This window comes from Pollicipes pollicipes, unplaced genomic scaffold (assembly GCF_011947565.3).
Source record: "Pollicipes pollicipes isolate AB1234 unplaced genomic scaffold, Ppol_2.1 Scaffold_6052;HRSCAF=7182_pilon_pilon_pilon, whole genome shotgun sequence".
Classification (NCBI taxonomy): domain Eukaryota; kingdom Metazoa; phylum Arthropoda; class Thecostraca; order Pollicipedomorpha; family Pollicipedidae; genus Pollicipes; species Pollicipes pollicipes.
Window position 1 is genome coordinate 26,280,913 of NW_023596805.1, and position 21,424 is coordinate 26,302,336.

General features: G+C 50.6%; 1 protein-coding gene across 1 annotated transcript; it reads left to right on the forward strand.

Annotated features, from left to right (window-relative positions):
* Window positions 1-157: 157 nt before the first annotated feature.
* On the forward strand, window positions 158-21,242 carry LOC119104627 (putative sphingolipid transporter spinster homolog 1). The gene is made up of 12 exons (XM_037228343.1): window positions 158-297; window positions 12,510-12,736; window positions 13,735-13,878; window positions 14,687-14,797; window positions 15,295-15,457; window positions 16,036-16,186; window positions 16,863-17,054; window positions 18,157-18,276; window positions 18,489-18,562; window positions 19,175-19,259; window positions 19,850-20,047; window positions 20,846-21,242. The coding sequence occupies exons 1-12, from the start codon at window positions 286-288 to the stop codon at window positions 20,917-20,919; spliced, it is 1,551 nt and encodes a 516-aa protein (XP_037084238.1). The 5' UTR covers window positions 158-285; the 3' UTR covers window positions 20,920-21,242.
* The last annotated feature ends 182 nt before the right edge of the window (window positions 21,243-21,424 follow it).

Below are 21,424 nucleotides of genomic sequence, written 5' to 3' on the forward strand. Positions count from 1 at the left end.
TGATCCTGAAATTCAGAGTGACGATCCCGGACACGCCCGCAATCTTGCGACGCGGCTCCATCGGCTCGGCCCCGTGACCGCGACCGCCCTGCCACCTGGCGGCTGTCTTCAACACTGCGGCTATCGAGCGCCCGGAGCGCGCGACCGAGTCGCGGCTGGAGCCTGTCCGCGTGGGGCAGATGAATAAACAGCCGTGCGGGTGGTGAGCGCTGGTGTCAGGACTTGTACGTACTCACATCTGAGCTGTGCCCTCCATCACCAACAGCTGTCCACAAGTTGCGACCTATGACGTCGGAGGTAAGTGCGTCAGTACAGCTCGTACGGTTTGATGGATTGTGGCCTATGTATGATGTCGGTACTTGTGACGTCATAGGTGCTTGTGACGTCGGTGCTTGTGACGTCATAGGGAGCAACGCATGAAGGTACAGGGGCTGAAGTTGAAATGGCGATGACTAGGATCCGGCACATTTTGGCCTCTGGCGTGCGTTTAACCGCAAATTGGGCTAAAATTCAATATCCTTTGGCAGCGCATCAATGAAAGCATATTCGAAGGGTCCGAATTCAGCGTCGAGTACCGATTCCGCTTAAAATGATTCTAAGCCACATACAGCCCGCTGATTACAAAAAATGAGAGCCATTTTTGTTCGAAAAGACCCACCTCCAAAGGTCAACTAGCCATGTAGGCAGTCCGCACCGCATCTGTATGCATAACAATTCAAGGTCGATTGCAGTGAAAGAAAGGTAAAAAAAAAAAACAGTTTCCAATGTCAAAGCACGGGGTAGTATCCTATTGCCGCTATATGAGACGGATTTTTACAAATAAGGCGTCATTAAAAAGCACGTTGTCTATTACAGCCTCGGATTTAAAGAATACTAGAATCAAAGTAATATTAAAGGTCAAATTAAAGTTCAAAGGACACGGCGGCGCCACATTACCACCGCATGGGGCTGATCCATCCTTATCAGGCGTCATTAGAAAGCCCGTTATCAATTCCAGTCTGCGATATCAAGACGTCAAGCTTCAATGTCGCTTGCGGGGAAAAACCTCAGAGTAAATTTTCAAGGTGAAAGGACGATGTGGCGTCGTATTACTGCTGTATGCGCCGGATATGCGTAAATAAGGCGTCATAAGAAAACCAGCTGTCGATTACAGCCTCAGATTCCAAAAAAATCTGAGTCAAAGTCAAAATTCAGGGTCAAATTCAGGGTCAAAGGACGGCGTAGCGACGCACTGCCGCTGTATGGACTAATCCGTATAAATAAAGCACGATTAGAACGCCTGTTGGCGTTTCCAGTCTGTGTTTTCAGATGTGAACAGAGTCAAAGTGAAAGTTCAAGGTCACACAAAAAGATCAAAGAATGGAGGTAGCGCACTGCGGTAGCCAGCGCCGCGCCACAAATGTGGCACGACAGCAGACTTTCTAACGGCGCCTTATTTGTACAAATTTGTCCCACACAGCGTTGTACGGGCAGAGGCGATGCCAAGATCCTGATTGCCTGCCCCGCCGTGCGGATCCAGAATCAGTGCTATGTGGATATTGCAGATGACCGAAAGTTTTAGTGATGAAGTGATACATGAGACTGGCGCAGAGGTTAAGAAGCGTCCACTTGCCCACGAGCATGGTATAGTCATACAATGCATGCACTTCTTTTTTAAGAATGAAACGCTCTCACTGTTCAAAAGTTTTATGTAACATATTCTCCCACGAAATGTCGATGGCGAATAAGTTGCGTGCATTACAACACTAAAAGAGGACACATGTTTTGTTGGCTTAGGGCTTTTCAGTACTGCCGTGCGGGGCAGTTTGAGGGCAATTTGTGGGCACACTCCACGGTCTCTCAATTTTCGAACGGTCATTTTACGAATTTTACTTAAGTTACCAGTTCTCAATATACTCCTTGTCCTTACCGCATTGTCTCCTCGGAGTAAAAATTTCACCGCTCACTGTAGATGTTCACTCATCGTACGAACCATATGCAACGTCATGCAACCGGTAAACTGAGTTTGTACATCAGCTTTGTTTATTGAGGGAGTCAAATACGTCGTTTAATTCATTCGTAATTCTATTGAGCTTCAGACATCTTTCTTGTTGACAAGAAACAGCATGGTGCAGAAATGAGGATTCAAAAACCAAAGACGTCATTACCATGAAAACAGTGGTCTTTGGATTACCACGAAGAAGGGTCTGCTAGCTGTTATGGGGTCTCGGTCTCATTACTTATAACATAGGCATGACCATCAAGCTTCCAGTTTAAATGAAAGAGGCCTCCCAAAAATGAGACCAAAAATGTGCTCTTGACCTCCTTCCCACTGGCAGCGGGTCACTGCTCTCCTTCCCTGCTGTGCCCTCCTGGTCTCCATCTGCAACAAAAGGGCACCTGCAGATCTGCCAGGGGATCATACCGACATCTAAAGGAGCACCAGCCTGGAATTAAATAAGACACAGGCCTCATGGCTGAGCAGAGGCCACGGAGTGTCACGAGCTTTATCTGGAAGTGACCCCGCACCACGGACAAGGGATTTTGTCAGCTTAGTTGCCTCAGCGCTCCCAGAAACTTCTTCCATTTTGACTTGTATTTTTTTTACCTGTCTTTTTCCCTTCTAAGTATTGTCCTTTTCTTTGTTATCCGGTTGACTTTAATCCCTTTTGACTTTCGCGGCATTAACTTTTACTTTCTAACAGTCGTCTTTTGAATTCGGCACTCATGTTTGGATATTTTTGTTTATGTTATTTGACTTGTTGCCCTTCCGACATTTTGTTATTAAATTTTCATGCATTTGGCTGCCATCCCTTCTGACTTTTTGCATTTTAGCTTTATCGTTTTGACTTTTTGGAGTTAACTTTTTGTTATTTTGGCTTATTGCTATTTGAATTTTGCCCATTCCAATTTTATCTATTGGGCTTTTATCAATTTTGAGTCTTTGCTTTTTAACTTATACCTGCGATCTAGAAGCAGTCAAGCACGGCTTGGCTCGGATAACCGCATGGCATCATTTTTTGGGGGCAGTGGTATTGTCTGTGACATCCATTTTGCATTTCCGGACAATATTATGGGGTAACTTTGAAATCCGTCATCTTCATCGGGAGTTCTGCTTCATCCCGATTCCCGTGGTCAATGCATTTTGAAAAAAATGCTTCCTTCTTGTACAGTTGTAGGGAATTCAGTGACTCGGGATAAAATCAAACTTCCAGACTGCAAAGGAAGAGTGCATAGCGGTGTCCAGCAGAAAGTGGCACCATTTCGTAGTGCGCGGTCTTGCACATTTAAATTGAAACTGCTTTTGTAGGCTGGTCTTCATAACTGTGTTACGCCGATCAAAAACTAGCCAACATGAAAATTAAAATGGTTTGTATGATAAAACATACTTTCATTAAGCAAAAAATTACGCGCACCTCAGGCGCGCAACAACAAATTAATAACAAGCATGCATGTGGCGGTAGTATTAATAACATATGCATTTCTTACACCATATTTGCAGTAGATTCACCCTTGCCATAGAGCTTACAGCGAGTTCTTATATATTTAATAGAAGCCGTCTAGTTTTAACCTCAATTTCACACAGGTATTGGTGATTGTAAATCATTGATCACGAGCTTTAAATCATAATTGGATGTTTTGAGTAGCGTTGACTATACTCGTATCATTAATTATAACTGTTGGCGCCATGAAGTACCTGAATTGAAAACGTGGTATGATACCAAACTCAGACCGAAATTGGCACACATTACTCACGTGACACACAAAACTCGTAACTGAAATGAAATGGCCTTGCTTTACACGGGGGCTGCGACCCAAATCCAAGGACAAGAAAAAGAGGCATGCCGCGCAATATGGTCCCTTGACTTGATCCGTTAATGTAGCCGAACGGTTACTGCCCCGAAGAAACGAAACGTATATGTTTGCCATATAGAGCAGTGCATCTCCCAACACTAGAACCAGAGGTGCACAAACCCGCCTACTTGCGTACAGCCGTCTCCGGGCCTCCTCCGGGCCGCCAACACGAGACAGCCCCATTGAATTTGCATTGGCTTACGAGACAGGACGAAGGCAGCGTGAAGGAAGCGATGTAAGGAATTTGGGAGACGTGTTTGATGATGATATGAGGGTCTGTGGGGCGCGCCGACCACTGTGGTCCATTTCCGTCCACGATAGTTAGGTGACTAACGAGGTGGGGCAATGTCTAGAAATCCGATCTTAACCAAAAAGAAAACAGCTGAGTCATGAGAAGAACGCGAGAGTCGTCACCAATAGTCTCTGAATATGCAAGAGCTGGAGCATCTCGTCCGAAATACCGTAACCGCTCTTCGCTGAAATTTGTGCATGAAGAAAAAATGTGGTGAACTGTAAGTGGTGCATCGCAGCGAGGCCAGTGATGTCGTTCCTCACCGCGCAGAAAATAGCCGTGTGACGCGTGCGGGTGGCCAATTTGTACCCCGCAAACGACCTTTTCTTCTCGTCTCGCGTCGCGTGAGCTCGGCGGTCATAGCCTAACTGGGCTCAACAGCTTTCAACTTACTGTTCGCGGTGGCTTACCATAACGTTGCCATTTTCCTTTGATAAGTGTCGTGATGCTGTGGCAAAAGTTTCTGGTCGGCAGGGGCACAGTGCGAGTGCAAGGTGAGCCCGCTGCTCGTTTTGCCGCCGCGTTCGTCAGCTCACTACCTGCGATACCCACGCGGCTGGGCATCCAACATAGCACGACGGTTTTGCCCGCACGATCCAACGCTGTCAGGCCAATCAAAATGTCCTGTATAATGGGACACGGCGAGTTGAGAGCTGTCAAAGCCGATAAGCTGCTCAAGCAGTCGGAGAGGATCATGTGTACGCTGTCTTCGCCAACTTCGACGCAACAAAGGGCCTTATTTATGACGACGAGCTCAGACGTGTGCACAGAGGCGTTTTTGGCAACGAAAATGACTTGATGACTTGGCCGTTTGCAGACACAGACCCTTCTCCCGTCTCCGCTCTCGAGCCGTCCGTATATGTGGTTTGAAAGTCTGTGCACGAGGCAATGTGCTCCCAGCCCCGTAACTTCAGGCCGGTGTTTCAAACGCAGCGCATAAAACGTTTGGAAATCTAACCAACCGGCATAGCAAAACGTTTTGTGGATTGCCACATCGTGAGCTTGCCGTGGGGTGTCAGTGTCGTGTTGTGCTGTGTAGCTGTCGCTTCAGCGCTATCGACGGCAGGCCAAGTTTGAAGCCTGTCACCGTGTTAGAGGGTGGATGGTTGCTACATCACAGATGCATGGTGGCTACATAGGTCGCATGTTTCAGGGTGAACTTTGGCCTATACACGGCAACAGATATGTGTACATGGTGGTGGAACCGTGGCCCCACAAAATGCTGTTTTTGTAGTTAGTGGCGGATGGTGTACGGGGTTGCAATCAGCTACTGGTGAAGCATCACTTCTAAACCATTTTAGATACACTGGCATTATTCCAGAAGGCGGCGCCGCTCGGCGCAATCTGTCTTTGCTGAGCGGCCTGGTTGGGCGCTTTGTGTAGCCTTGTTCGCTATGACCACATGAACAGATGCTTCATCGCCTAACAACTTTTGCCGTCAGTGAACATGACATGCAGTTCACATCAGCGTTGTTATGCTCCGTACGCCATCCTCGAACAGAGCCAGGCAGCATGATCAACAACATATATGATTTGCATTGCATCACAGGCGTATGAGATATCTTAGGCTTAAAATGAATCAATTTATTCCGCTGTGTTACCGCCATTTCGTTATTCAAGATCACAGATCAAATTACGAAAGCCTGCAGTGATGGATACATACACATGTAAATGTGGCTATGGTGGTATCGTTATTAATGCTTCGAAAAGAGTGTGCTCACTATATTGAGCTATCCAGATCTGTTTTTGTTTTGATTTGCATTCCTTCTTTGGATTTAAACGATCAGACTGCTAAAATGCACCTCCGCGTTAGCTGTTCGCTTTAAAAATTATGAGAAAAGGGACACATGGCCACGAAAACGAGTGATTAATATGCTTTAGGAGCATTTTTAATGACACGAATAGTGATGAGACAGATGGCTATTCACGGGTATTTTGCGGCAGACAGTTCGGGGAGTTTGTGTATCCCTGACTGGAACACCTCCTTCCCTCGTAAAGCTTCGCACACCTGGAGCCATAGCACGCGCAAAGGATTGAAAGGTCAAGCTGGGAAGCCCCGTGGTACGGGGCTATGCTAAGTCCTTCATGACTGACCTCATTTCCGTCCCTCACATCCCCAAGTACGTACCGCCGCTCATGGCCGTCACGGAGGAGTGCCTTCAGCACCTCAATAAGGCTTCTAGAGGCCTTTTCGATCAGAAGGGGCTCGTGTCTCCAGTCTCCCCCTCCCCTCTCTGAAACCTCCCCTGCATGACTACTATGCTGCTTGAATGAGATTTCTTTTTGAAATAACGCAAAATCTGATGCATTGTCTTTCACCAAATTAAAGTGAAATAAATCCGTTGAGAAATAAACAGAAATGAGGGGCGAGGGGAAGGTATGCCACCGGTTGTCAGGTTCTCGGCTCGCCCTCACCCCCCCCCCCCGAATCATTTACAGAAGTTTACACCCTTAGTATTGCCTCCTACCCCACAGCAAAATCCTTGTTCGCTCCCAATCATATGCTCATAAGAGCATATGTAGGATATGTAGTGGATCACATTTGCATGCATGTATTATGTGTTCTTATGTGGAAGAAATGAAGGAAAGATGAAACGCACGGTAATGTAACTTACCCCACATCAATTGTATGACCATACGCATGCCATACCATGACCATGGGTGGTGTTCAGCACTTAAGCTAATAACTTACTGCAATGTCTTTCTTTTTGTCTTAAGTTCCATTGCCTAACGCCTCCTGTCTATTATTTAAGTGTTTGTTATTATGTCGAATCTGTGCCGTTGGTGAACTTCACTTCTACCGCGCCATCTCTCACAGCGGGTGACTTTTCCGAGCCTGTTGCACCCGTTTCGATGCTGAAGCGGCAAAAGCGACGCCAGGCTTTTAACATCCCTTAAGAAAACAAACACGTGTGGGGAGGTGAAACTGACGCCTCGCTGTGGCCTAAGTTCATCGCGGTTCGTCATCTTTTCCGTTTTGGGTAGCGGGTGTTTTGTGGTGAGAGGCTTCCATGCAGTGTTGTTTTCGCGTACCGGGACTCCCCCAGGGCTGAAAAAGGGACTTTTTTGTCACCAACGAAATGGAACCGTCTGAAGTATCACCTGGAGTCAGATCTTTCAGAAACAGTCGCAATATATCTCTAAATGCAATAAACCACAAAAGCAAAGATAGACTAAACGCAATGCGACATAACTATCGAACAGCTTCGTTTCCGGAGTTCATTTGCACTTAAGTTTTATTAGCTAGCCATCAAACACTGAATGAGGGCTGAGACTCACATTACAGAACTATCAGATAAAGGCGTACTTAACATAACCAGCCTAATGGCGCATAATTTCCTATTCAGCTGGCGGGGGGGGGGGAGAGGAAACATTGTACCTCCTAACCAGGGATGCCGTTTCCTAAATTTGGTTATCATCTTACCCGTTATTTTTCATTATCTTAAGTTGGGAGTTCAGCCCACAAAAACTAATTTTGAGAAACTACATCCGTGCTGCCAGCTGCAAGTCTGGGGAGAAAACTGCTTTGAGTGCATCTCGGAGGCATGCTAAGTCATTTTTCTTCCTGCACCCCCTTCCTCTTGCCCTTCCATCCCTCAGCCCAACGCATTTTGCAAAATTGCATCCCTGAGGCCCTTTATTTGCCGATATCACACGGTCTCAAATGACACGACGATTTAAACGGTGCGCAGCAAATTAAACACGTTCGTCGCAAGATGCTGTGGCCAGCCACGATTCTTACGACTAGTAATAGACCTAGTTATTTGGTATTTTATACTGTTTGGTATGTGAAGTGAATCTTGGCAGAAAAATCTGTGAAAAGCACTGATCTTAGCGACATTGGAAACGAACTTTGTCACCACCGATCTGTGACGTCAGCACCGATGTAGTATAGTTTGTAGCACCTGTTTCTGTCACGTACTTAAAGCTATCATGATTAAAGCTGCTATGTTTGGCAGCATTTTATGGCTCAACTGCCCATACAGTGAAACCAGTTTTGAATATGATCAGCTGAACGTGGTGCGGCTAAGCAGGACTCCAAAACTTTCGACTTTCGATCTTTGATTGCAGTCAGTTTGTATCAGCGTGGCACCACATAGACATAGGAAAGACACGCTGCCTCAGGTGGGTTCCATGCTGCTCTTCTAGAGAGCGGCTCATATCCTTCACTTCACCCATCTCGCCTTCGGACTGCGCTGTCCTGAGGCAACCACTCGCTGGCCTTCTGGTGCAGGAGCCAGTCACATCAAGTCTCTGGATAAGCCGTTTGAGTAACTGTTTTGTGCATTTAAAGGTCAGAAACTCCGCCACATGAAAGGCTTCCTCTCAACCATTTTTCACAAAGCAGGCCTTAACAGCATAGCGCATGTCCCCGTGAAAGCAATCGCTTTGCTCTCTGGCAGGCTAATTGCCGCTGAACCAGGCGAATGGACAGAGAAATAGAAACACTAAAGCATCGTTGTCACATTTTCCATGTGCTGCTACTTTGGGGCCAAAATTCCGACTGCAAATTCAAGTGCGGCGTCTTAAATTCAAGCTACGAAAAATAAAACAGCTCTTCGAATGTAGAGACATTTCCACATTTTCTAATCTACGTGTAACGTAACTTGTTTTTCATTTTCTGATATGTTTGAATGTATACAGCGAAAAACCATTGCTCTGCGCTTTCCTAATCCGGAGAGGTTCACGTTTGGAAGTTGGGAAAGCATTTATTTTGGGATGTGGACACTTAATATACCTGTGAGGGAAATAACATAATAATGGTGATAACAGAAATACAGGTAACGTTGAAAAAATTTAAGCAACAATAATGCTGTATCAGGTGACCTAAAAGTGGTAAATTTACAAAAGCTGCATGAGACACCAGTATTATATGCAGCACGTATATTTCTTAAGACTTGGATTACGCCAAACGCCCACCACATATTTATGCAAGTGACTAAGAAAGGCCGCTTCCTTCGTCCCACATATAAAAACGGATCAGTGTGGTTGCGTATGGTGAGGAACAAGTTAATACCCAAGAAAAAAACTTTTTTTGTGACTAAATACATTTGCACAGGAGGAATCCCTGCCTTAGGAATGCCGTAACAACGTTTTTGGCAGTGTTGGAAGCCTACGAGGTTTTTTTTTCTAAAACGTTGCAACAAAACTCGTCTCTTGTACCGAAGTCGGCGACATCCAGGCCGTGAGAAATTTAGAACTCATGGGCCGAACATTCGATTTGCAAATTCCGACTGGCTTGGGCTGAGGTCATGCTTTAAATATTTCAGCGTCTTAAATGTGCAGGCTGATCCTTCCCCGGTGAACCAAACTGCCTGCTGGAATTCCGCCTCGTTAATGCAGATGGCTCCTACGCGCATTAATAGATTTCGGGAGCTGCAGGTCGCCTCTTTGGCAATCGGTATCAATGATAGGACAGCAGTAGGCTGGTGCAGCATAACAACCAGGACCTCAACTTATCTCTAAAAAGTGTGCATTGCGGGTGGGCATCTCTACCTACCCCTTCCCTCCCTCTTTCCCCCTCCCCCCCCCCCCCCCTCCTAGTCGCCGTCCCGTCCGGTCGCCGGTGTCGCCTCCCCGATTGAATTTCCTTAACTTAACTTAATTTCCTTAGCTTCCCTGCAGGTCTATTTTAAAATTGCGTTTAGCTGTTTTTTCCGCTATATTCCAAACTACACCACCGTGTTTTACTTTAACGTAGGGCCCTGTGATGTGTGAGTGAAATAGATCCGAAGTGCTTCGCAATTTCATCTGTCCCGAAACGCAATGTTCATTGTTGCAGTTGCTGGCCAATTGCACAAATTCCATTTTCACACCATTTGGTTTTTTACGCATGCCGTGTGACTCGGTGCCTTCAATCTTGCTTTTGTGTCGCTGAGAAAGAGGGACGGGCTCTTCTAGTTGACAGACCAAAGATGAACTTGGATTGCTTACATATACCCGCAGATATGGCACAGCAGACATTTATAAACAGTTTAAGTTGTCATTCGATTTGCTTATATTTTGGACAGTGTGGTATCACAGGCGGCGTCGGCGCCTGACACCGCAATGGCCGGTGTTTGGACAGATGGCAACTGTTGGGTAATTTGATGTGATAGCTCGAGTTGAATGAATAAACAAGCCCGTTAGCGTACCATTGATGCTTTTAGAGCCGGCGCCCAGTGATGGCTGGGCTCCTCCTTGGATTAAGATTTCAAGATATTTTGGCAATCTCGCGATCTTTGCATGGGTGTGCGTTTGTCTTTGTATTGGTTTTTCGTTCGAACTCAGCTCAAGCACCACGGGCAATCCCATCTACCTATGTATATTATTGTATCGCTCTATTTCAGTTTTTGTCAGGGCCGCGTTTAGATTACTAACACCCCGTAACACCATTTGCGTTGGAGCGTTTAGAGCGGTTTTATTTCCAAATATTGGGCATTTGCTCAGGCATACACCACAGACACATTCGTTTGCAAGCATTTTCAAAAGCATGTGTCAGAAGATTCACTGAGTGCAGCGTCCAAATTTCAGATCCATATTTCAGGGGTCGGTTACTGCAGGTAAAAAACTACAAGACCTTTTACTGTCGTGTTAATTGCCGTAGTGCGACGCGGCGGCGAATCAATCGGAAGCCTGGGGAGACGCGGTGGTCCTGACGCCTTTCAGCGTCGTTAGATTTTCCAGCGCAGTTATCCTCCAAACTGCACATGTCGAACAAATGGCTTGATGACATAACTGCACGTGTCGAACAAACAGCTTGATGGCATAACTGCACGTGTCGAACAAATAGCTTGATGACATAACTGCACGTGTCGGGCAAATAGCTTGATGACATAACTGCACGCGCCGAACAAATAGCTTAATGACATAATTGCACGTGTCGAACAAATATATTGATGACATAACTGCAAGTATCGAACAAATAGCTTGATGACATAACTGCACGTGTCGAACAAATAGCTTGATGACTAACTGCACGTGTCGAACAAATAGCTTGATGACATAGCTGCACGTGTCGAACAAATAGCTTGATGACATAACTGCACGTGTCGAACAAATAGCTTGATGACATAACTGCACGTGTCGAACAAATAGATTGATGACATAACTGCACGTGTCGAACAAATATATTGATGACATAACTGCACGTGTCGAACAAATAGCTTGATGACATAACTGCACGTGTCGAACAAATAGCTTGATGACATAACTGCACGTGTCGAACAAATAGCTTGATGACATAACTGCACGTGTCGAACAAATAGCTTGATGACATAACTGCACGTGTCGAACAAATAGCTTGATGACATACTTGTGATCTGTGTCTGCAGGTCTGTTACATGGAGATCAAAACAACAAGTTCGTCAGTACCCTTTTCCCGCAGAATGAAAGCAATGAGAGATGTTTGCAGGTAAAGAGGATCGCACGGCATGCGGTGGTTACGCTCAAATAAGTCAGGGTCCCGAGTTGGCGGAGGTCACATCCTCAGTCTTGTCCCACTGGACAACGGCAGCTGGCATCCGACCCAAGGCTCGTGATGGCTGTGCGTCATAAGGTGGCGAAAGGCTCGGGTCCGGAGCAGCAGCGATAATCCCACCTGTTGAAGTTCTCTGCCACCAAAGGTGTAACCAAAGCAGCTCCGGCGGCGTCGCATCCCCTTCCCCAGTACCTGAGAGCCTTGCGTGGGTTTTTTGGACTCTGCATCGACATATCAGTACATCAACAGTACTGATCCGCTCCCCGATAGAACACCCAGGCTGCATGCGTGCCCCCCACTCAGTCTTTTCGTTGCGAAGACCGAATTCTGATATGTAGCCTCCTTCGCTCGCTACAACGCAAGCGGATGAATCCAGCCTGGTCCGGGCCGTGCTGCTCCGAGCCCACACCTCAGCTGGTCCTGTCCCTGCTGCTCCGAGCCCATACCTCAGCTGGTCCTGTCCCTGCTGCTCCGAGCCCACACCTCCGCTGGTCCTGTCCCTGCTGCTCCGAGCCCACACCTCAGCTGGTCCTGTCCCTGCTGCTCCGAGCCCACACCTCAGCTGGTCCTGTCCCTGCTGCTCCGAGCCCACACCTCCACTGGTCCTGTCCCTGCTGCTCCGAGCCCACACCTCAGCTGGTCCTGTCCCTGCCGCTCCGAGCCCACACCTCCGCTGGTCCTGTCCCTGCCGCTCCGAGTCCACACCTCCGCTGGTCCTGTCCCTGCTGCTCCGAGCCCACACCTCAGTTGGTCCGGCCCCTGCTGCTCCGAGCCCACACCTCCGCTGGTCCTGTCCCTGCTGCTCCGAGCCCACACCTCCGCTGGTCCTGTCACTGCTGTTCCGAGCCCACACCTCAGCTGGTCCTGTCCCTGCTGCTAGGAGCCCACACCTCACACACGCACTCGTCTGGTCCACCGTTCCAGCATCGAGCGATGAAACTGCGCCGCCTATCTGAGTGGCGGTGGTACCGGTGGTGCCACCTGGCGTTGATGACCGCCACCTACATCACCGGCGAGCTGTCCCACTTCCTGCCCGGCATTGTCAGCCGAAAGATGGCGCAGGAGATCCACTACGGCGACATCGGCTGCGTGGAACGCGATGGTGTCACTGAAGCCGTAGTCGAGTGCTACACGCTCACTGATAACTCCAGGTGGGTGAGGAACGCAATCTATGGTTGTTCTGAGACGTATGTACCTGCACGCATGCAGGGAGCTGATCAGTCGCTGTCGTCGTGAGCTATCACACCTGTTGGCGTGGTGAAGCCTGGCAAACGTTTGCACTGTGCTCGGGAACCGTACCGACTGTCAGCCCTGTGTTACCGATTGTTTCATTTGAGTTATTCATTCCAAACGGCCTTTTCCCATTTTGAACAAGCGTGATTCTCTCACCATTCACCAAGGTAACAATAAGTGCTGACGAACCATAACAGCGTTTTAATAAAGGGCCGTCCATAAAACAATCTACGTCATTTTTTCCACGTGTCAACCCCCTTCCCTCCCACCCCCGCCCTCGCCGACTTGGTTGTGCATTGGTCACATTGAGCTACAGGTCGTTGGTTACGCTGTAGTAAGGGTAGCGTTCCATAACGGTAGGATCCGTTTGACCCCTAACTGAGCTAGAGGTGCGGAACAAAAACGGGCGTATAACTTCTCGCGAAAGAAAGCAGACGGCGTCTTGCTTTGCCGTTTTAAAGCAAAGGACAGAACATAATTTGCTACCATACCTAGGCGTAGCACCATGCTCTCACCCCCCCCCCCTCCCCCTCCTATTACCCATCGTTTACCTTCTGGTAAAAACCTCCCCTCCATGCGCAAGATAATGTATGGACTGCAAGTAAGAAAATCTAGCTGCAAGTAAAGCCAGCATACAGTACAATACGCCGTGACTTATATCCTCTGCTTACAAATGTGCAATAATATCTACAAGAGCCGCTATTTTCCAACGCCAGAGAAACCATGAACTTATATGGGGATGGAAAGTTCCTTTGATTTTCTCATCGCAATTCATTGTGTAGAGGGCTCAAACTACAATTTCCAGGTCAGAAATGGTCTGGAAATTGAAAGAAAAAACGAAAGTAAGAAAAAGATGAAGGAAAGAAAGACATGAAAGAAAGGAATGGTCTGCGTTGATTGGTGTTTCGGCTTCCAGTTGTACGGAGCGGAGCCAGGGCACGTGCGAGTGGACATACACGGGCCTGGGGTTCCAGTACCAGCTGCTGGCCGGGCCCGCCTTCATCGGCGTCTTCACCGTGGCCGGCCTTGTGTTCGGAGCCCTGGCTGACTCCTTCAACAGGTCAGAAGAGGGCGCAACAGGTCAGGGACGGTCTCAACGGGGCGGACATGACCTCAGGAGACTGGGGATGATCTCAAACGCCAGGAATGCGCTCAACTTGTTTGGAATAGCTGGGTTGATCTAGGATGTGTCACTAGGTCAAGGACGGCTTCATTCGACCAAGCTTGGTTGCACCAAGCTTGGTATGCAGCAGGCAGCAGGTTCTACCAGTCAGTATTGGTCTGTACACAGTTCAGGGATGGCAGTCCCAAGCTCGGTATGTAGCAGGCAGCACGTTCCACCCGTCAGTATTGGTCTGTGCACAGTTCAGGGATGGTCATATCAAGCTCGGTATGCAGCAGGCAGCACGTTCCACCCGTCAGTATTGGTCTGTGCACAGTTCAGGGATGGCCATATCAAGCTCGGCATGCAGCAGGCAGCACGTTCCACCCGTCAGTATTGGTCTGTGCACAGTTCAGGGATGGTCATATCAAGCTCGGTATGCAGCAGGCAGCACGTTCCACCCGTCAGTATTGGTCTGTGCACAGTTCAGGGATGGTCATATCAAGCTCGGTATGCAGCAGGCAGCACGTTCCACCCGTCAGTATTGGTCTGTGCACAGTACAGGGATGGCCATATCAAGCTTGGTATGCAGCAGGCAGCACGTTCCACCCGTCAGTGCAATATCAACGGAGCGTAATGCTTACTGACTTAAAGAGGACCGAAACTACGAGGAATTAATTTAAAAAAAAACGGTATCTAAAGTTTTGCAGCGCAGCTCTCTGTTACGTCCATCCTGCTTGTCTTGACATCCAGTTTACACCTGCAGGCAACGGCTGCTGGCATTCAGCCTGCTTCTGCTGACCGTGTCTACGCTCATGATGGGATTCTCTACTCAGTACTGGCACCTGGTCGTCCTCAGAATGTTGACGGCTGCTGGGTAAGGTTCCGGCTGTTCTGGTCGGCCCGCATGGATGGGATGCAGGGCGGCGATATAGGTCTTGATTTGGTCAAGAAAAAGCTCTCACTTCAGGAAAAATGGTGTATAATATATGGCCTTATGATATTACTATACTGCAAGCAATGCCTTACAGACAGCCTTTCGCGTCTCGTTGTCTTCGCTTCGATCGCAAATTAGCCGTCATTTCTTCCTCACTTAGGTCTTTGCGTCTGCGCCCTGCCTACGTAAATTTTGGATTAGCTCCTGATCCTTCAGTCAGCGCCCCTGTCTCGCTACCTCCTAGCTCAAAACCTGATCCTTCCGTCAGCGCCTTTACCTCACTACCTCCTAGCTCGGCACCCGGCCCCTTCCGTCAGCGCCCCTCCCTCAGTACCTCCTAGCTCGGCACCCGGCCCTTCCACCAGCACCCCTGCGAGCTCAGTCTACCTCCGAGCTCAGTCTACCTCCGAGCTCAGCAGCTGACCCACTTGTCCCAGGGAGGCCGGCTTCTCGCCGCTCAGCACCGGCATGATCTCGGACCACTTCCCGCCGCAGCTGCGCGGTATGGCTATCGCCATCTTCACCTGGGGCATCTACTTCGGCTACGGTATCTCGTACGTGGTCGGAAACTACGTGACGGCTGCTGACATCATGGGCAAGGTAGCTTCGCTTGGCTCTGAAAATCGATCCCATGCTTGGTTTTTGGAGCGACAACCTTCTAGTGTCGTGAACTTCCGATCCGTCTGTTGTTTATGGTTTTCGTTTTCTGACGTCAAACGTTCTTTGGGCGAACCTCTTGCCGCATGCAAAGACTGGGAGTCAAATGGTGGTGTGTGATAGCTGCCTGACGACGCCATATGTGCCTTTCCGTCGCCGGGGGTCGCGGTCCCGGAGCTGATGGAGCTGACCCCGGTGACCTCGGGCTCCAGCCGACGCGTGAGGGCAGGCCTAACATAAACCGGACGGACGCCCAGCAGTGGAGAGTAATCGGGAAGTGTTCTCCAGACGTGATCTTTTAATTCATGACCATGTAGCTCTAATCACACCCATGATCATATAGTCATGGTAATCCACCGTCATGCCCGAGTTGGCCTTTCGACGTTTTTTTGCTTAGATAACGCGTTCGTAGAATACCGAAATATGTCTTAAAAGCATGAGCACACCGCCCGGCCCGACGATGCTCCACAATAAAGGCTCAGTCGGCCCCGTGTACCTGCATGGCACTTCGTCACTGGCAGGGCTGGCGCTGGGCGTTTTACGTGGCCGCCATGCCCGGCGTCGTGATCACCTGCCTGCACCTGCTGGCCCATGACCCGCGGGCCGGCCCGGCTCGGCGTCAGCTGACGCACCTGGCGGGGGAAGCGGTCGGCGACGGCGTCTACCAGCTGAGTGCGTCGACGTAGCGCGCAACGAACGTGGAGCGATTGGCGACGGTGGGCTAACAGCGGCCCATCCTGCCATTCGGCTCACCCGTTTAATCACTTGAAACTAGTGGTCGAGCATTTGGTCGAGGGTTTGTTTCATTATGCTGGAGGGTTTTTTTGTGAAAAAATGAATTGCTGTTGGGGCTCTACTTTGTGTTTGGGAGCACGCCGTGTTTTCGACAGAGCTTTACGGTGACGACGGCGAGGGAACAATATCCATTATTTCGCACCTTTTGCTGGTTGTGTCTGGCGTCAGTTCTCACACCAACATGGAGTGAAGGCGTGTATGCACGTGTCGTCATTCTGGCAATGCTCCTCTTGCGTGAAACTGGAGCGGAGAGCCCAATGGCGTGTCATTGTTGAGCCGCTGCCCGATGCTTCGCTCTGCAGCACTGCGTGTCGCTGTCTCTCTGGAGCGAGGCGTGCCGCTGTCGCTCTGGGGCGGGCGTGTCACTGTCGCTCTGGAGCGAGGCGTGCCGCTGTCCCTCTGGAGCGGGTGTGTCACTGTCGCTGTGGAGCAGGCGCCCCGCTGTTGCTCTTGAGCAGGCGTGCCGCTGTCGCTCTGGAGCGGGGTGTGTCACTGTCGCTGTGGAGCGAGGCATGCCGCTGTCTCTCTGGAGCGGGGTGTATCACTGTCGCAGGGAGTCCGGGGAGCGTCTCCAGCGAGCCGCCTGCTGGCGACGCCGCTGAAGGCCGGCCTGCCACCCCTTCCAGCCGCAGTGGTGGCCGCTGGGTCGGCGGCCGCTGGTGCCAGCTGGCTGCCGACAAGGTCAGGGTGTTCCTGCAGCCCAGCATTCTGCTGTTGCTGCTCGGCGCCTCGATGAGGCACACCGGTAAGCACGGGACGGACTTCTGCGTGTGGACACTGACGCCAAGCGACCACACAGGCGGCATCTAGCGGCATCCTGGGCAGGCCGGGCGGAGGCTCTGCTTTATGGTCCCAAGTGGAGGACGGGGCGACAACCGGGATATCCACTTAGTTCAGAACAGCCGGTTCCCTTCTTTGGCCATCACCGCACCAATGATATCTGGATAATATCTTAATGATATGTGGGTGATAAATGGGTGATATCTGGGAGATATCTAGGTGATATCTGCGTGATATCTGAATGGAAATATAGCGCGAACTAAATGTCTTCTCGCCACGGACATGGAAGACACCCACCAGGCACCCCCGCCGAAAGCACTCTCATGCCATGCGGAAGTCATGCCGTTGTTTTGGTTAGATGGAGCTGGTTTCGCAGTGTGCTACGGCGCCAAAGCCATAGCGGCGAGAACCAGCATCCGTCTCGCAAGTGGGGCGGGGCCAGGCTTAAAATCGTGCAATCAGAACGGGATCAGTCAGTCGGCATACCAGTACGGCAGATCAGTAAACAACCAGTGCGGGATCAGTCAGTCGGCATACCAGTACGGCAGATCAGTAAACAACCAGTACGGGATCAGTCAGTCGGTACACCAGAACGGGGACCAGTAGACAGTCAGTACGGGATCAGTCAGTCGGCATACCAGAACGGGGACCAGTAGACAGCCAGTACGGGATCAGTCAGTCGACATGCCAGTACGACAGATCAGTAGACAGCCAGTACGGGATCAGTCCATCAGTAGGGGATCACTCAGTCGGCATACCAGTACGGGGGATCAGTAGACAGCCAGTACGGGATCAGTCAGTCGGCATACCAGTACGGGGATCGGAAGACAGCCAGTATGGGATCAGTACGTCGGCATACCCGTACGATGGATCAGAAGACAGCCAGTGCGGGATCAGTTAGACGGCATACCAGTACGGCAGATCAGACAGCCAGTACGGGATCAGTCCTTCAGTAGGGGATCAGTCAGTCGGCATACTCGTACGGTGGATCAGAAGACAGCCCGTTGCAATCCTGTTGTCCTTGCAGGTTCCGTGACAGGGTCTAACGAGCGCTGTTACCTCCCCAGCTGGGTTCTGCTGGTCGACCAACACGCAGCTCTACTTCCAGACCTACTACCCCACCGCCGACCTGGGCCTCTGGCTCTCCTGGGTCAGCCTGGTCGGAGGCTCCATCGGGGTCACCGTAGGTTAGTGTGCCGGCAGGGGCGCCGGACAGCTGAACGTTACGGTACGCTGGAGGCAGATGACGTCATAAGGGCGGTGCGTCGAGTGGTGCGCCGAATCTAAGCCTTGCGTTTGGCGTTTGCAAAGCGTCAAACGCCGGGTAATCCGCCCTGGTCCGTTGGTCTGCCGCAGACGGTCTGGCCAGCGCGTGACCCGATGGTGTGGTCTGTCGCAGGTGGTCTGGTCAGCGACCGACTAGTCAAGAGGCTGGGCCTGAAGTCCAGGGTCTGGGTGCTATCAGCTAGCCAGGTCAGTTTCAGCACCAGCAGCTCGAGGATCGTTGTTGGGTTGGTGCAAACGCACCTCAGTAGTGCACGCGGAGCCGTGCACCACGCACTGTGTTGACGGCGCTGGCTTCCCTTCAAATGATGACCCATCGTGACATGCGAAGCTGGGGAAGGGGGAGTGGGACGGATAGTGCGTAGTGTAACAAGGCTGCTTCAGGGAGACCTGGCATATTCTTGCAGCATACATTACAGACTAGAGGTGGAAGCTAACGTGTCAATACTGTGGCGCTAAGAAAACTGGCGATCACCGACGGCTGGACTTAGAAATGGAATGGTTTAGACTATGCTTAAGACAATGGTTTTGAATATCCCCTCATGGACTACAAGGTGCCTATTTCAGCGACAACCAACTTATAATGCAGAGCCTTCCCTCCGAACCTTAGCTGAGGCCATCTTTGAACAAAGCTGTTTGATAGCGCATGACGTTAAACGGTAGTGGTAGCGGAAGCGCCGAAGAAGGGGGCAAGAACCAGTCACCCCTGCTTTGGAAGGCTAGCTCTAGCCACCAGCGGGCGTGCCGTCTGCGCACGCCGTCTGTGGTGCCGGGCGTGCGCTGACGGAGTGTCGCCCTCAGCTGCTGGCCACCCCCTTCGCCGTCGGCACGCTGTACTTCGCTCCGCAGGGCTGCTTCGTCAGCCTACTCACCGCCTACCTGTTTGGTGCGTAGACAAGCGGGGTGATAGCGAAGAGTGTTTGGCCGAGTGTTCATCGACGAACACGACGAATTTTGTGAATTTCAAGGAGAGCTTAACTTTAAAAGAGGTAGATGAATATCAATGAAGGAAAGACAGGGAAGGCTAATTAAGATCACCAACCAAAACTTCAGACCACTCTCAGCAGTCGTTTTAACAAAACCGCTTCCCTGCGTAAATGACTTTCACGTGGCACCGTTCTTTTCCTTCCGCACTTGAGCTGTGGTTCAGATTCTTCGACCAGAGCCAGATTTTGTCTTCTACTTCATCACATCCTTACTATGTCTTCCACTTGCATGACTTGCTTGGCATGTATCGTCAATTGCATCCCTTCGTTCTGTTCTCCGCTGCTTCCCTTTATTTGTTCTGTTTTGAGACTGCGCGTGGTAAGCGATCTCCGGCCCCACCGCTCGTCTGCACGAGATGGTGTACCTGGCCCTCCCCGCGAGGAGCAGATGTTCAGAGTTTCCGGCCGCCGCTCCGTAGCTGTAGAGGTGGCTTAGCTCGTGCTCCCTGCCATCGCTGAAGTGGTTCAGCTCCGCCTCCCACCTCGGCAGCCGAGATGTGGTTCGGCGTGGTACTGGCGATCGTGGTGGAGCTGGTGACGCCCGACATCAAGTCGTCCACGGTGGCCATCTTCCTCTTCATCATCAATAACGTGGGCGGCAACATGCCGCTGGCGGTGGACGGACTCAGCCGGGCGATCGGCTACCGGGAGGCGCTCTACGTGCTCTACCCGGGCATGTACCTGGCCAGTGAGTGTCGGGACGGGACGGGACAGGACAGGACAGGACAGGACAGGACAGGACAGGACAGGACAGGACAGGACAGGACAGGACAGGGCAGGACAGGACAGGACAGGACAGGACAGGACAGGACAGGACAGGACGGGACGGGACGGGACGGGACGGGACGGGACGGGACGGGACGGGACGGGACGGGACGGGACGGGACGGGACAGGACAGGACAGGACAGGACAGGACAGGACAGGACATCTGGGGCTTACTGGGAGGGCGCAGATGCCGACTTTCCTACGGAGCAGCCTAAAGAGCCACCCTGTACCCTCAGGAGCTGGGGATGAGGCAACAAATACGTTAACTTGAATCATGCTCAGGACGGTCTGCTCTCCGTTTATCTGTGGAGTCACGCTGGAAAATATCCCCGGATAGAAACCTGATTGTTTCATTGGCGCAAATCGGATCAGTGCAAACCTCTGGCCTTTATTTGCATGCCGAGAATGCGACCCACGGAGAGTGGTCATACAGCGGACGACATTTGGCAAATCATGGCAAAACATCGGTTGATTTTACATGATATATTTAACATGTCGTGCGCAGCATAACGGCCAAAATTTATTCAACAGTCTGTATGTCCGATATTCAGCAATCTAGGTTCGCTTTACTTTGCCGCTGTTTCACGAGAGGTGTGCACGCCCTTTCGCAAATAGGCGCAACTACTGAGATCATTCAGCCTTCACTTGCGGTGACTCTCTGTAGTGCCCACGCCGACAGACAGGGTGACGTCATTCTTACGTCACGCTTCTCTGCGCCAGGCTCGGTCGTGTTCCTGATGACGGCGTTGGCTCTACGCCGAGAGGACACACATCTGTATAGCATCCCCGACTGAGGTGGCCGACACTTGTAGTCTGGCAGTCTGGGGTGGCCGACACCTGCAGTCTGACAGTCTGAGATGGCCGACACCTGCAGTCTGATTGTCTGAGGTGGCCGACACCTGCAGTCTGATTGTCTGCGGGGGCCGACACCTGCAGTCTGGCAGACTGAGGAGGCTGACACCTGCAGCCTGCCAGACTCAGAAGGCTGACACCTGCAGCCTGGCAGGCTGAGGAGACTGATACCTGCCGCCTGGCAGGCCGAGGCGTGGCGCCTTCGGTTCGCAGAGTTTACCGCAATATCGCACCTTTTGCGCACGAATACAATTATTTCACACTGCACGCCGTTTCTGTGCAGATGACCACTCCAGCTAGCCAGCCAGCATTAAGTGACATGTTGCCAATCAAATAAAATCGAAACAAAAATCCTACGAGTGCGCCGCGCTAGCAGCTGATAGCCCTATACCAGTGCTATCAAATACACACAGTCGTAATCTTCGAGTTTGCTTATAACTATTTTCC